Source organism: Acomys russatus, chromosome 12, assembly GCF_903995435.1.
Source record: "Acomys russatus chromosome 12, mAcoRus1.1, whole genome shotgun sequence".
Taxonomy (NCBI): Eukaryota; Metazoa; Chordata; class Mammalia; order Rodentia; family Muridae; genus Acomys; species Acomys russatus.
This window is the reverse complement of record NC_067148.1, coordinates 26,954,486-26,969,892: the sequence shown is the minus strand read 5'-3', so window position 1 is coordinate 26,969,892 and position 15,407 is coordinate 26,954,486. Positions and strand designations below refer to the sequence as shown.

The following is a 15,407-nucleotide window of genomic DNA, read 5'->3' as shown; positions in this document are numbered from 1 at the left end:
AGCATCCCTGGCCAACAAGGAGCTACTCTCAGTGTAGGGAGCACAGCTAGTGTGGTGGGAGTCAGGGCAATGAAATCCAGGTTAGATCTTTAGCCGTTTGCTGTTATACATTACATGACCCTCTCTGGGCCTCCGTATTTTCTTGTGAAATAAAAGGGAGGGGGAGGGGCTAATAAAATGTTCTGACTGCACATTCCTGAATTAGAAGGTTCTCTATTACCTGCTCCCAGTTAGAGGCATCTCAAGGCACCTAAGTCCCAAAAAAAAGCATTTACTAGAGTTCTGATCCTTTTGCCTTCGGCAACACACTGACTGTATGAGGTGGGCCCAGTAACTCATTTCATAAAGGGGCAGAAGGCAACTTCAGGTACACCTGTGGAAGGTCACAGAGCAAAGCAGGAGAAAAGTCAGATGCTGCTAAACCCCTTCCTGGGAAACACACACACACACACACACACACACACACACACACACACACACACACACACACACACACACACCTCTGTCTCTCTAGGCAAGCTGGGGGAAGTCCCTCCTGAAGCAGAAAGGCAAAACGGAGGGGCCCCAGCTTCTCCCCTCCAGCCCCGCAGGTGTGTGCTGAGGTGGGGGTGGGACACTCCCCTGCAGCTGTGTCTCAGCTTCAGTGAGGCACACACAGCTCAGGTTAACACTCAGACCAGTGCCCGGACATCTCCGGGTGTTTTTGGTGCCAATAGCCAAGCCGCCAGTACTTCTCTTTCCTTCACCCTCTGCACGCGCTCCCTTCCACCCTTTACCCGCCCCCCCCCCACCGCGTGCCAGTCCTAAGTGGCCTCAGTGGCCTGGGGACCCGAGCTCGCCACCCTTGTCGTGACGTCACTTGGGGTAGAACCCAAAGACACCACATGGAGGGGGGAGCAGAACTCCCGAGCCAGGACAGTCACTCTCCAGGCGGTGGGGCTGGGCCAGACAGTACCGCCCCCACCGCGCCCGCCTCGTACACCCTGGGGAGCTCAGGCTTGCAGCGCAGCGCTGGGGGTCGGGGTGCTCCCCAGTACCTCAGCATCAAGTCCCCAGCCCGCTGTTCCTCCGGGGGCCCCCCCTTACCCTCTAGAGGCACCAGGAATTGTCGCAAGGGGCCCTCGGGAAATTCCCTGGACCCCAGTGCCAGGAGGTGCCCGGTTCGCCCGCTCCCCATCCACCCCCCCCGAGGGCGGTGCCCGGGGGCGCTGCCCCATGGAGCGGGGAGGCGGGCGCCTTCTGCTGCGGGAGCCGTGACCTGAGTAGGAGCTGTGTGTCGCAGCCGCCCCACCCCTGCCGATCATGCGCCGGCGACCCTGGTTTACCAGTCCCACTGGGCTGTGAGCCCCCTACTCCCGGCCTGTCACGGCCCACGCGCCATGGGCAGCGCCCACCCTCGCCCCTGGCTGCGGCTCCCACCCGGGCCCCAGCCGCGGCCTGAGCTCTGGGCGCTCCTGTTCTTCCTACTGCTGCTGGCTGCCGCTGTGCCCAGGTGAGCCCTCACCTCATGCTCCGCCCTCTTGAAGAGCTAGGACCCCCAGGGCCCTGCTCGGGTGCTCTTGCCGGGGAAGGGATCCTGAAATGAGCGGGGAGAAAGGGTCACAGAAAAGCGCTTGTGTCCAATCAAAGATAGTGAGCTACCTCCAAGGAAGAGGTTGGACTGGTGACAGGATATGGGCAGTCCAGGTCGAGATAGGGAAGTGCCCAGGTGAGTGATGGTAACTAGTTCAGGAGGTGGGTATTGGGGGAGGGGGTAAAATAAATGCCAATTAGGAGTTTTTTTCCACCCTGGGGGCAATGCACCCCCATTCCAAGAATAAGTTCAAACTGCCTCATTCCACCTTGCAATTCATCCTAGAGAGGAGCAAGAACAGAGGGTTTGGAGGGGGGTTCCCCATTTCAGGTGGGGGTCAAGTGAGAGACTGATATTAAAAGCTTCTCTCCCTCTCCCTCTCTCTCCCTCTCTCTCTCTCTCTCTCTCTCTCTCTCTCTCTCTCTCTCTCTCTGTGTGTGTGTGTGTGTGTGAAGCTGAGTTTGGCAACCAGCAGTTTGCATAAATATACACGTGCTAGAGCTTATGGGCCAGTGTGTGAGGACAAGCGTATGTGTGAGTGTGCCTCTGTGGGTGTGTATCTGTAACTGTCTGATGAAGTGTATGTCAAGGGCTCTGGGTTTCTGCTTCCACTATCATGTGTGCAGAGGTGTGTCTGAAGAAATGCCAGTTGCTGAAACACTGCTTTGGGGTAGGCTCCCAGGGCACCCTTTGAGGCATCTGTGCCTGGGAATGAACTAAAATACTGACTGAGTATGTGCATTTACCTCCATGGGTGTGCAGCTGGGTGGGTCATGTTGGAATGGATGAGGAGAGGCATGTAGTCCTGGGCCCAACTTTAAGAACCAGGAGCTGGGGCTAGAATGATTATGGCCTGTAGGACAGAGTGTGTGTTATTAAACAGGCTCTCACAGCCTCCCAACAAAATGCTTATCCACTCCACCCCATATGCCTGCAGGTCAGCACCCAACGACATCCTGGGCCTCCGCCTACCCCCAGAGCCTGTGCTCAACGCCAACACGGTGTGCCTGACATTGCCTGGCCTGAGCCGGCGGCAGATGGAGGTGTGCGTGCGTCACCCTGACGTGGCCGCCTCTGCTATCCAGGGCATCCAGATCGCCATCCACGAGTGCCAGCATCAGTTCCGGGACCAGCGCTGGAACTGTTCCAGCCTGGAAACTCGGAACAAAGTTCCCTACGAGAGCCCCATCTTCAGCAGAGGTAGCTGCCCCTCCTTCCAAACTCCCATTCTTCCCACTCAGAACCCGTACCCCATAACTGCTAGCTATCCCTAGTGAACTCTCAAGGTGATAGCTTCTTAGATCCCTATATCTGCAAACCATGTTGCTGTCTGGTCTCAGAAAAGTATCCGGAATTGGGCCCCCGCCCCGAAACATGGACCAGAAGCGCCTCTGATTGGGGGTGGCAGGTTCCACGACTGAGATTTAGACTGTTGGCTTATCCCTCTCTGTTATGTGGCTCATGATTCCGACCCAGAGCATCCTTAGCACCTTCCTCAATCACCCTTTACGTAGTTAGCAAGCGACCTTAAGGGACCTTAAGGGTCCCAGCCTGTGTGTCATTCTCACCGCCCCCCCACCCCCCACCTCCCCGCAAACCCTCTCTGAATCAGAACACTGATCTGTGAAGAGTGGCTCTTGCCGGACAAGCTTAACAGCCTTGTCAACCCGTCCCTTCTCCCCTCCCCCTGCGGCCCCCCCCCCCCCACGCAATGCAGTGCTCTGAGGAAGCCTGTCCTTCCTCCCCAACTTCTGGATGACCCAGGCCCACCTAGACAATCTCTAGAACGGTTAAACTGTGGGAGGCAGGTAGTTTGTTACTTGCTTCAACTCCCACTCACCACCTAGCTGAGGCCTTGAATCAGGTCTCTGGGGCAAGATTGCTGCTTGGATTTGTCTAGGTGGGTTTTCTTCTCTCAGCAGCTTGTCAGGACAGCGTGGGGGACCTAGTAGCCCTGGCTTCTTAGGGTTAGAGAGACTCTAGTTGGTAGTGGAGGAGGAGGAGGAGGAGGAAGAGGAGGAGGAGGAGGAAGAGTATATAGACTTAGTGCCTCGGGTATCTGCGGGGAGCAAGGCGTTAATGGACCCAACTTCAGAAAGAATCTAACCAGGTTTTTCCCTTTCCAGTAAGACCTCTTGGGGTTTGCACCCCTTGGGCCTCCAAGTTAGGGGCCACCTCAGCCTCCCCCTGCTCAACCCCAGGCCGCTGCCCCGCCCCTGCGCGCTCCCTCCTGCCTCCCCCGCGCGCCTGGGGCGCTGTTTCTACCCGGCCGAGCCCAGCCCGACGCGTGTGGCGGCATGCAGCCGCTAACTAATCCCCGCGGGCCGCGGCAGACTGCTCCGCGCTGCTCTCTGAGAGCACTCCCGCCCTCCTTTCTTGCTCCCGCTCGCGTCTCTCCCGCCCCGCACAATCATATCACCATCCCTTCTTGCTAGCTGGGGGGGGGGGCGGCGGGGGGATGCCGCAAGTGATCCCCTCTCCCCGCCGCAGGCCTGCTCCACTCCCTCTGCAAGATATCACCCACCCCTCACCACCCGCTCTGCTCGCTGACACCAAGTGGCAGACAGGTCTCAGCATCTTCCAGGCTCTGGCTGGGCTAGGCCGGTGCTCACCGCCTCCGAACCACCCTCTGCCACCCTCGGGTTGCTAGGTCACGTATGCTGCATTTCTTCCTGGCCTGCTTCTTCAGTTTCTGCACACTGGCGGTTCGGGCAGGCTTGAAGGGTCTTTCCCTTGCCATCACCAGAGAGGCTAGCCGGAGCGAACTCTTCAGTTCTCTCCTTAGCCTCAGTGTCCCCCCACTAGCCCTGATCTCTCTAGTATGAATCTAGGCAGGCGTCCCTGATAGGGTCCCAGTCAGGCCACTGCCACCTAGTGAAGCTGCTAAGGTCTTTGAAGGTTAGGGGCGAGTTTGGAACGATAGAGCCGCACGGGTTTGGCGCAGGGCCAGGTGCTCTGGGTTCACCTGCAGTTTAATAAGCGGGAGGTGAGCTGGGGGGGGGGGTGGACGCTGGGGAGAGAGGTTAGGGGTGGAGGGGGAGACTTGCCAGGGCTAGCCAGGGCGGGGCGGCACCCAGTGCTGAGAGGGGGCGGGGCTGTGGCTCCTGGACTCCGCCAGCCAGTGGGGCTGGGTTCCTTCGCTAGGCCTAGGAACCCCGCCCTACCTTGGTGGCTTCTGCCCCACCCCCACCCCTTACCCGTTGCAACACCTCATTTCTACCTCTCCCTCCTTAGTGGGGACGGCTCTGGGCTTTTGGAAAGACAATTGCCATTCTCCCAACCCCTTTTGCCTCACCACTGCGACTGAGCCTGCCTTCATATCTGGTTAGGTCCACCCTCCTTCTCCTTCCGGGCTCATTTTCTAGTACATTTTGGTCCTCTTCTCTAGGACTAATTAACTAAATTTGAACCCCACCAGCCAACTCTTGGTGGCGGCCAGCCCCTGGCTCCGTGGTTCCTTCCTCTATCTCATTCTGATCAGCCTGGCTCTACACACACACACACACACACACACACACACACACACACACACACCCCAATATCCTATCAGGGGCAGGACCCTCTGATCCAGCCTGCTAAGAAGGTTCTTTTAAAACATATTCTGCCATTAATAATTCCAGGGACTGCTGAGGGTGGGTGGGTGGGTGGGTTCCTTAGGCTTTTCTATGGCACTGCCGTTACTGCCACACTATCCTCCTGAAAACTTCCCAGAGATAGGTTGAGAGTTTGAAGAAGTAAAGAGAGAAAAGATACAAAGAGGGGCAAACCTGAGAATGTAACTAGGCCTTATCTAGCCAAAGGGAGACACTGCAAAGCAGAGGGAAAGTGGGGGACAGGCATGGGAGTCTCCAAGGGCCTTGACAGAGTTAGGAAAAAAAATTGTAAGAGGGCTCTAAAATGGTACTAGCTTCTTGGCACATCCCCAAGGGCAACCACGTCCTAGTGTCAAGGGTTCTGGTAACCCTCAATTGAATCTTATACTATGAACCAGACAGGTTCCCTAACAGTGGATGAACAGAGAACCCCTCTATCTGTCCCTTCGGAGGTGATAAAAAGGAGATTTGAGGAAGGATATGGTGGCAGCGGGGACTGGGCTTAAGTCCTGGTGTGCCAGGAATGAGAGACCAGAGGGGCCAGGTGAGGATAGGGTGGTCCAGGGAGCTGGTCCAGGGAGCTGCTTCCAGTAAGGCTATTTGGAATGGATGGAAAGAAGGGGCCTGAGGCCCCACAGCAAGCCAGGATCCCTGCCCAGGAAAGTCCAGCAGTTTAAGTAGCCAGAGTCTGTGTTGAAATGTTTCTTTCTCTCCCCATTGTTTCAGAGAGTCATGGTTTTAAGAGCAGGCGGTCAGCCTTTGGGAAAAATGTAGTGGCACTCAGGGAAACGAAGGCACAGATAATCATATCTCAGGGTCATCAAAGCCCTTGTATTCTGATGACATCCCAATAAATTACCCAACATGTATTAAGCACTTCATACGTGTTGGGCATTGTACTAAGATATTGGATCCATGTTTTAGGGTCCTCAAACGGTGCCCACTTGTTAGGTCCCATTATTATCTTTACAAGTGAAGCTAAGAGATATGTCATCAGTCATACAGACTATAAATGAGTGAGAAAGCCAGGACTCTGCTCAGTCCACCTGACTTTAAAGTGCCTAATCCTCTCCTATACTGCCTCTCGAGCTACAAGGCCAACATGAATGCCCACCATGTTCCCAGAGGTGAGCTGGAGCAATGCACACGTGTACGCCAAGTACTCCAAGAAGTGAAGTGCACACACCTATGTTGGTATGAACACATCCACTCTGTATTGTGCCCATATGCACACATCTCTCTCTCTCTCTCTCTCTCTCTCTCTCTCTCTCTCTCTCTCTCTCTCTCTCCCCCCCCACCCCTCTTTAGGAGCATGCATAGATTATTTGCAAGCAGTGAATGGCAACCAGACCTCTTTTCTTTCCTCTTCCCTCTATGACTTGAATGGGCAGAGCTTAAGCTGTCCTGGCCCCTCCTTGTTCCCACTGGCCCCTAAATCATCTTCCCTTCATACTCCTCCGTCCTCCAAACTTACTCCCTCAGCCCCCTTCCTGGCTGGTTGGCTGCAGCCTATAGTAGCAGCTGACTCCACTTAGATGCTGGCAGTCTCTGTCTCAGATCAAAGGCAGGGCGGCTAATTGTGCATCTTAACAAGCCCCCCACCCCACCCCAAGCTCCGGGGCAGCCCAGCTGGCCATGGCCCCACCCTTTTCCCCCTCCAGCTGGCCAGATGGCATAGTGCCTGCATCTGCCCCAGACAGTTGGGGCCAAGACCGAAACTGGGGCCCTGAATGGGAGCTGGGGCAGGCCCAGTGGGCAGGACTTCTCTGAGCATGGATGCTTAGAGTAAAGGATGACCATGCATGCCCTGCTCCCCTCTACACGTGGCTGTGAGAGCTGTCAGAAACATGAAGTAGTGTAGGGAAGGCATCTTAAACGGCATGGGGTAGAGGTTCTCTAAGTTTGTGAGTTGCACTCCTCCCCCCCAGATTCTTCCATGCCTTTCTTAACCACGACAAAACCTTGAAGATGTAGTTGCCCCCCGAATATCCCTCTAGACTTGATGCCAAGTATGTACAGAGTTATAGAAACTGAAATTAAGGATATATGGGTTTCTTTCTTAGCGGGAGGATTCGGTAGAGCTCATGTCCCTCAGCATTTGGTGGCCCTGGGAACTGGGAGAGTTAAGAGGGGGCTCAGCTCCATAATCTGTAACCTTGGGATTTCCCAGTTTGTTGTAGTGTGTGTGTGTGTGTGTGTGTGTGTGTGTGTGTGTGTGTGTTGGGATGTGTGTTGGGGAGGGGGGAATGAGGATGAAGTCTAGGCTGTCTCTGGAGGTCTGAGTATTGCCATGTGTCCTAAAGCAGGCAGGATAATGACTCTGCCAGCAACGAGGCATGCTTAGAGCTCTAAAGATAAAAGGCAGGGGATAAGTGCAGGGTGCATGTCCTGGAGTTTTGGGTCTACCCTTTACCCTTAGGCTCCTCCAGCTCACAGCAGTTTCTGCTCCCCCGAAGCCTGTGCCAAGTCCTAGCATCCTCTTTGAAGGCAACAGATCAATCTTCATCTCCTCCTGTCTGGTCCTCCTAGTGAGGCTCCTGTTACCAGGATGTCATGAGCTAGAAAGAGACCATGAAGAGGGGGAATCTATTTCGTAGGCTTTCACTAATCCAAACGATTTGTTTTAGACGTGGGTTGTGAGCTTCTAGGCTCTGTCTTTGATCAGAGTAAAACAAACAAACAAGCAAAAAATGATGTAAAAAATGTAGCAAAATTGAACGAGATCAGACAGCAAGAAGAACTCCTCAATAGCAGCAGTGTTTATGTAGAGATTACTATGGTTAAGACATCACTCCAAGTACTTTAAATTTAATAACTCATTCAATTCTTGGAACAACAATTGGCTAGATAATAACAACACTTGTTTGCAGAGAAGGAAACTGAGGCACAAGAAGATTAAGTCACTTGGTCAAGGTCATATTAACAGCTGGCCAGTAGAAGAGCCAAGATCTGAAACCCTGGCGATATGATGGCAGAAATCAGATCTTAGCTGCTAAAGAGCCCTTGGGATCATTATTATAATTTGTCTTGGCAAGAAAAGGATATAGCTTATGGTGCAGCCGGTGAGGCTTAGAGCAGGAATGGGAGAGGGGTTTGGTTCTGCCCAGTCCCAGATAGCTCTCTAGAGCTTGTAAGGCCTCTGAAAGCATGTCCTCCCAGTCTTTGATGCTGGGGCAGGGATATTTTGTCATTTCTTGGGACTCTCTGAATATTTTCCAAGGTCATCACCCTCCCGCCACATTCTGGGTTTCTTCCACAGGGAGGGATCCATGGCACAGGTGGTAGATTCTCACCTTTTGTGGGGCTGTTCTTCCTGGCTTCTCTCATTGCCTGTCCTCACCAGGGTCCAGAGACTAGCTGCAGCCCTGCTCCAAAAGCTGCTTCTAGCTTGTCCTTTCTCAATGGAGACTAAGCCAGAAGTAGCCTGCAGCTCTGAGAGCTGGACCTACCTCTTTGAATAGGTCTCCCTGGTTCAGGTCCAGGAGGACCCTCTCAAGACATGGCTCAGGCTGGTATGCCCAAAAGGAAAGCACTGGCCCCAAATAGGCTCTGGGCCAGGCCAGCACATCTCAGGGCTCAATCAGAGAGAATTCTTTTGCCCTCTAACCCTCTAATGAAAACCAGAATCTATCTGTCTTCCCACTCAGTTTGCAGCCCTGCGACAATGTGCCAGATGCCACTTAGGACATTGGTTTCACCTGTACCAACATTTCAGATGTTTCCAGCAGACCAAGACAGGACATAGGCAAGGTGGCCAGGATAGGAGAGGGTACTCACTTCTGCTTTCAGCCATGTTCTGTGGACCAGGGTTAAAAACCATCGGGGTGAGGGCAGGGGTGTGTGTTCCAGGCTGGGCTTGAAGTGAGCATACAGCAAGCAGCTCACAATCTGGGGTAGGGTACATTAAAGGCAGATGATCTGGTCTTATCCTCCTGTCCATTGGCATCTCCTGGGGTCTGGCATTCCATCACTTGTAATTCATTCCTTGGCTTAAACTTCACCCTCTTTCCCCCAGGCTATTTAAAAATGGCAGGTATCACCGTGAAAGGTAATAGATTAAGTGTCTAATCTGAAAAAGAATGTGTTTGCCAGGCACTTTCTGCCCTGGAGGAGAGATCTAGACATATAAATTCCAAGCTTGCTAAGGAGGTGTTAATGAAAAAGGAAAGAGGGTTTAATCCCACCCTTTCTGTCTCCCCACTTCCTGCCCCAGGGACTGAATCTCACGGACTGCTAGTAAGCCATCTATTGGTCAACTCTATCCCTAGCACACATACCCCTTGGTTTGTTTGTTTGTTTGTTTTTTCCTGGTCTCTTGCCACAGATTTTCTTTTTCCTTAATGATTTATTATCTTTTATATGTACTGGTATTTTGCTTTTTGTATGTCTGTGTGAAGGTGTCAGATCCTGAGGAACTAGAGTTCAGATAGTTGCAAGCTGTCATTTGTGTGCCAGGAATTGAACACTGGTCCTTTGGAAGAGCAGCCAGTGCTCTTAAACGCTGAGCCATCTCTCCAACTCCTTGCCACAGGTTTTCGAGAGAGTGCCTTCGCCTACGCCATAGCAGCTGCAGGGGTAGTACACGCAGTGTCCAACGCGTGCGCCCTGGGTAAACTGAAGGCTTGCGGTTGTGACGCCTCCAGGCGCGGGGACGAAGAGGCCTTCCGTCGGAAGCTGCACCGCCTGCAGCTGGACGCTTTGCAGCGCGGTAAGGGCCTGAGCCACGGGGTCCCAGAACACCCTGCCCTGCCTCCTGCCAGCCCAGGCCTGCAGGACTCCTGGGAGTGGGGTGGCTGCAGCCCGGATGTGGGCTTCGGAGAACGCTTCTCCAAGGACTTTCTGGACTCCCGGGAGCCTCACAGAGACATCCATGCACGCATGAGACTCCACAACAACCGTGTCGGCAGGCAGGTGAGAGTTACCGTCAAGCCCCAGCACCTAAGCGGGCTCCATATCCACTCGGGTAGCCCCCCTCTTCTAAGAATCACTCTGTTTTCCAAGCTCAGTAACCTCACAGCCCTCTGGTAGTCCATCCTACCACTGTGCACTGAGCACCCGCTGTGGGCCTGGGAAACAGGGTTGAAACTGCCTTTGCATGGCCCCCTCTGGAACAGCTTGCTCCTCTATTTTCTCTGATGACCAAGAGAGAAAGAAATAGGCTGGTAGTCAGGTCCTGGGCTACCACAGTTTCCTTCCCGTTAGACTGCAGACTGAGGGCCTTTGTTACAGCTTCCTACCTTCTTTTTCCTTTTTCTGGGATGCTCACATTACCTTAAACTTCCTTCGTGTAAAAATAACAGCACTAAAACAAAACAAACAAAAACCAAACAAGACACACATGGGCACATAAACACAGAAGCAAGGAAAGAAACAATAGATTGAATTTATCAAACCTTCCTATGCGGTGGGCATTTGTCCTGAGCTCTCAGCCTCCTTGCTGCAGGTACCTATGATGTTGACACTCCTAATAACCACGTGCTCAGATAGGGAAACCAAAGCACAGAATGACTATGAGACTTGCTTGGGTTGGGAAAGTGGTAGAGAGGCAGGCTCTATCCCCAGGCAACAGAGCTCACATCTCAGCCCTTTAACGGCAGCCAGCAGCCAGCAGCCAGCAGCCAGCAGCCAGGAGCCAGCAGTTCTGTACTGGGGCCTCCTCTGGATCCTTCCATGTCTGCGCAACCCTCCCTGGTTCCTGGCTTCCTCTCTCACTATCCTCTTCTCCCACTTGGCCTCTTAGCCCACTCCAGTTCATCTTCACTCTCCACAGCAGAGTCAGCGATTTCCATCTTGACTTAAGAGTGAAGGTGAGCTGAGGCACAGGCTTGTTTATCCTGGGGTCTCGTCCAACTCCCACCAGCCATGCCCTGTGCAGGGCGGGGAGGGGGTGGGGGGGGGAAGGCTCCTTTCCCAAGCTCCTGATACCATCCCAGCCCAGACCTACAGTGCCTCCTCCTTGTCCTTGTTAAACTGGTTAATTAATGGCTGCAACCTGTGGGAAGCAGATGTTCTGGAGCTGTTGGCCTAGGGAAGCTTTGGTGTGGGGTGGGGGTGGGGGCAGGGTGGGTTTCCACATGATGCTGACACCATAGGCTATGCATGCAGGCTGTACTATAGCCCTCCCAGACTTAAGGCCTTCTTGACCAGTTTTGAAGACCTCATATCCTTGCTTTCTTTGAAAGAGAGAGAGAGAGAGAGAGAGAGAGAGAGAGAGAGAGAGAGAGAGAGATCAACTTCCAGTTGGGGTGTCTGGTGAGGGCAACACTAAGGGATTCTTTGGAAGGACACTATTATAGAACAAGTGAGTGGCAAGCAGGCCTCTCTTAGAGACCCAGGAACTTGTCTGCTCGGCCGGCCGGTGGTGCTCACAGTTTGGCCGTCTGGGTCCTGTTCTGCACTCAGGGAATGCTTTGTCACCTGTTATCACCCAGTATAAACAAAGTAAGCGCCAGTTGGTATAACAGGAGGGGGATGTCTCCTTAGTTCCTGTCCCCCACCCCCACCCCACCCCAGGCTCCCTGCAAAGACCTGCAGGGCACAGATGAGGGGGGTAGTTGTAGAAGGGGGCCTCTCTCACTCACTGCCTGGAGGGGAGCCAAAGGCTTTGGGGTTGGGATGTAGGGAAGCAGGCGCTTCGGTACTCCAAGGAAAGGAGAGGGAATTTCCCTCAAGATCTGGGATCCTCAGGGCTCAGGAGGCAAGAACCCCAGGCCCAAGGGGGGTTGTTTAAAAGGCTGGCAAGGAAGGAGGGAATTCCCCCAGGGCCTAGCCAGATAGGAGGTTGGTGGGAGGGCTGCAGAAGAGCGGGAAGAAGTTCTGAGTCCTCAGTGTTTGCTTCTGTACAATGGAGTGGGTGGGCGGGCTGGGGCACTGGATGTCAGCCCCATCCCCCTCGGTGCCTCCTTTTGCAGGCGGTGATGGAGAACATGCGGCGAAAGTGCAAGTGCCACGGCACCTCAGGCAGCTGCCAGCTCAAGACGTGCTGGCAGGTGACGCCAGAGTTCCGCGCGGTGGGGGCGCTGCTTCGCAACCGCTTCCACCGAGCCACGCTCATCCGGCCACACAACCGCAACGGTGGCCAGCTAGAGCCAGGCACAGCGGGGGCACCCTCGCCAGCACCGGGCACTCAAGGGCTGCGCCGCAGGGCCAGCCACTCCGATCTGGTGTACTTTGAGAAGTCGCCCGACTTCTGTGAGCGCGAGCCGCGCCTGGACTCGGCGGGCACTGTGGGCCGCCTGTGCAATAAGAGCAGCACGGGCCCCGACGGCTGCGGCAGCATGTGCTGTGGCCGCGGTCACAACATCCTGCGCCAGACGCGCAGCGAGCGCTGCCACTGCCGTTTCCACTGGTGCTGCTTCGTGGTCTGCGAAGAATGCCGCATCACCGAGTGGGTCAGTGTCTGCAAGTGAGGGGGCTCAAGTTCCCCTGGGTCTCAAGAAAGACTCTCCACCTGGTGCCTGGCTTCTGCCGCCAACGATCTGCCTTGGCTCCCGAGAGAGGCGGTTGGCTCTTACAGCCCTGAGGGTCTGCAATCACCAGACAGTCCAGACACACCTCTGCTCACTTCTATGGGTTCCTCTCTTCTTGCTCCTAGCTCAGACAGCTGGAGGTGATGCTGGAGAGAGCCCCACACCCTAGGATAACATGTCACCAAAGCAGTACGATGTGGCAGGCCTGACTCCTGTCGTCTTTTTCCCCTCCCCCAAGACTGGCCGGCGGCGCGGTGAAGCTGACGGGCACCAGGGAAGAACACTAAAATGAAGAAATGGACACAATCAGTCTGACGTGGTTCTATAAAGGCTCAGACACCCCTCCTCCACAGGCGTCATTCGTTTAACAGATATTTATTTTGCACTCTCTTTGTGGCACTCTCTGGGGAAAAGAGAAGGCTTCTGGAGTTTACAGGCTGACTAAGGGAGGTGGACAATAAACCAGTAAACACACATACACAAGGTGATTCCAGGCAATGCTATGGGCTGTGGAGCAAATCAAGCAGGGCACTGGGTATATATGCTGGTTTGTGGGAAATGGAGCCCTTTCTGCTAAAACTGTCAGCCAGGAAGACTTCTGAGCTGTCATATACAAGCTGAAACCTGCAAGGTAAGAAAGAGCCACACAGAGATGAGGAAGGGCTTTCCAGACAGGCTACAGGAACTCAAAGCTCTGCGGGGAGTGAGCCCTCCACCTGTTGGAGGAACAGCAGAGCAGCCTTGTGTCAAGGGCTAATAGGAGACCTCAGAGGAAGGGGCAGCCATAAGAACTGGGTTTTATTTTAGAAGGGTCTGCAGAGAATCTTAAGCAGGCAACAGTTGTGTTCTGATTCCCACATGTATGGGAATCTGGCTGGAATTGGAATGGAGGTGAGAGATAGCCAGGAAGCAGGTGATAGGGACAACGACTAATACCGAGCCGAGGCTTGGATTGGATGACAGCGGTAGAAATGCCTGGAAGGAATGGGGCCCAGGGATCCCGAGCCCTTAATGCCAGAACTCTAACCGCCCACTTCGTACCTGAGCCCTTTGCCACAAGCCGGGACGAGTGGCTGTGCCCAGCAGCAACCGATGGCAGAGACAGGAGGCACTCTGAGAGAAGTAATCCTGGGCAAGACCTAGCTCAACCCAGCTTAGTGCCCCAGGGAGCAGGTGGGGCCAGGAGGTGCGGCTGGGCTGGGAATAAGGTGGTGGGGGAGGGCAGCAGACTCAGCGTCTGGAGCTGGCCTCTGGAGTCCTAGCAGGAAAGCTGGGGGTGGATAGAGGGCCTTCTCCAGCCCCTTATTCCTCCAGAGCCCCAGCTCAAGGCATCACTTAGCAGGTCGAGACTCCTCCCTGGGACATCGCTGAGCTAGAATTTGGACCCATGTTTGTATTCACTTTGGCAGACCCTAGGGATCTCGGGCAGAACACAGGTTTATCTACCTCATCCAGGCCTCCTATTGCTCAGTTAGTGACCTTGCTGGATGCTTCCATTTACCGCCTAATAGCATAACTAGACACAGACAAAGTCTTGTTCCAAAGGCCAGTTTACACAGAGCTCTCTCCCCCACCCCACCCCTGCCATATTTCCTTGCCCCTGTGAGGGGTGACTCTGAAATGATGCATCTCTGTTGACCTTCCAGAAGGAGGAAGACTAGGCCCACTAGATGCCTCTTAGCTCCCCGCCCTTTAACAGCTGCGTTTCAGCAGCTCCTAGGCATGCTTGAGGCATGAAGCTCTCTCAGGTGCTCAGTTCTGCTGCCTCAGTGGAGAACATGTCGATCCCCCCCCCCCCCCGCGCGCAGCCCTACAGGCAGGTGGGTGAGAGTCTCTCCCAAGCAGACAGACACACCTGCCTCATTCCTTTCCTCTTGTTCATCCTGGAGAGAACTGTAGGGGATGGGTTCCCCCCTTCTTCCCTCCCATCCTAGGGAGGAAGAGAGATGTGCTGGGGGAATTGGAGGGTGGAGGCATAGTCCTGTTGCTAGCACCATCCACCACAGCATTAGGCTTGAGCCCACCCTCTGCCTTTCAGAGCTTGGGGGAGTGAGCATTATAGGATGGCTTTTGGAAATAAGGCGGAAGGAAACAACACACTACAAAACATGCTGCCTGGAGTGAGGGCAGGCCAAAGTCAGGGCAAGGGACTGGACAAAGAGCTATAACGGAGCGCCAGTGGGCAGAATCAGTGGGCCCCATAACAGCAGAGTGGCCCATGGGACTCCATAAAATCCCTTAAAGGGAGATGTGGAAAGATAGGCACTGAACTGAGCTTTATGCACACTGGCTGACTGGCACAGTGGGAATAAGGCACTGGCTGGAAATAAGTGGAAATGGTCTGAAATTAATGGAAGCTTAGAACAAAGGTGGACTGGAGAACTGGGGAATCTCTAGGGGTGAAATTTGGAACGGGAACAGATCACTCCGAGGGAGGAAAAAAAAAAAAAAACCCAAACCAAAAAACCCTCCCTTGTCCCCTGCACTTTTGCCCTGCGGGACGCTAGATTATTCTTAAGCAGAACTGCGTGGGGTCTAATGTCTCAAAAGGAGGCAGGTAGGGAACTAACAGCAAATGCGGCTGATGGACACAGTGCTGGGGTTAAAGGTCAGGGACAAACAGCTCGCTGGAGTGGCATGAGAACCCTGGTACCAAGCTTTTCAGTTGCTCGAGGGGACCTAAAGGGAAAGGCCAGCTGCACAGTACCTGAGTGAGAAGCAAGGTCAAGGGCACCATTCAGGAACTCCCTTCCTTTTCCTGAATTAATGCGC

The 15,407-nt window shown here is 54.2% G+C and overlaps 1 protein-coding gene across 1 annotated transcript; it reads left to right on the top strand.

Moving 5' to 3' along the window:
- Window positions 1–1,026: 1,026 nt before the first annotated feature.
- Wnt10a (Wnt family member 10A) lies at window positions 1,027–12,652 on the top strand. The gene is made up of 4 exons (XM_051153719.1): window positions 1,027–1,492; window positions 2,511–2,773; window positions 9,698–10,077; window positions 12,078–12,652. Exons 1-4 carry the CDS (start codon window positions 1,380–1,382, stop codon window positions 12,573–12,575), a joined length of 1,254 nt encoding a protein of 417 aa, XP_051009676.1. The 5' UTR covers window positions 1,027–1,379; the 3' UTR covers window positions 12,576–12,652.
- Window positions 12,653–15,407: the final 2,755 nt, after the last annotated feature.

What these genes read in the sequence shown, in the direction of transcription:
- Wnt10a (XM_051153719.1), top strand. Translation starts at nt 1,380, where the DNA reads ATGGGCAGCGCCCACCCTCGCCCCTGGCTGCGGCTCCCACCCGGGCCC. An exon ending in GAGCCCCATCTTCAGCAGAG is followed by an intron (nt 2,774 to 9,697) that starts GTAGCTGCCCCT and finishes TCCTTGCCACAG; the next exon opens with GTTTTCGAGAGAGTGCCTTC. An exon ending in ACAACCGTGTCGGCAGGCAG is followed by an intron (nt 10,078 to 12,077) that starts GTGAGAGTTACC and finishes CTCCTTTTGCAG; the next exon opens with GCGGTGATGGAGAACATGCG.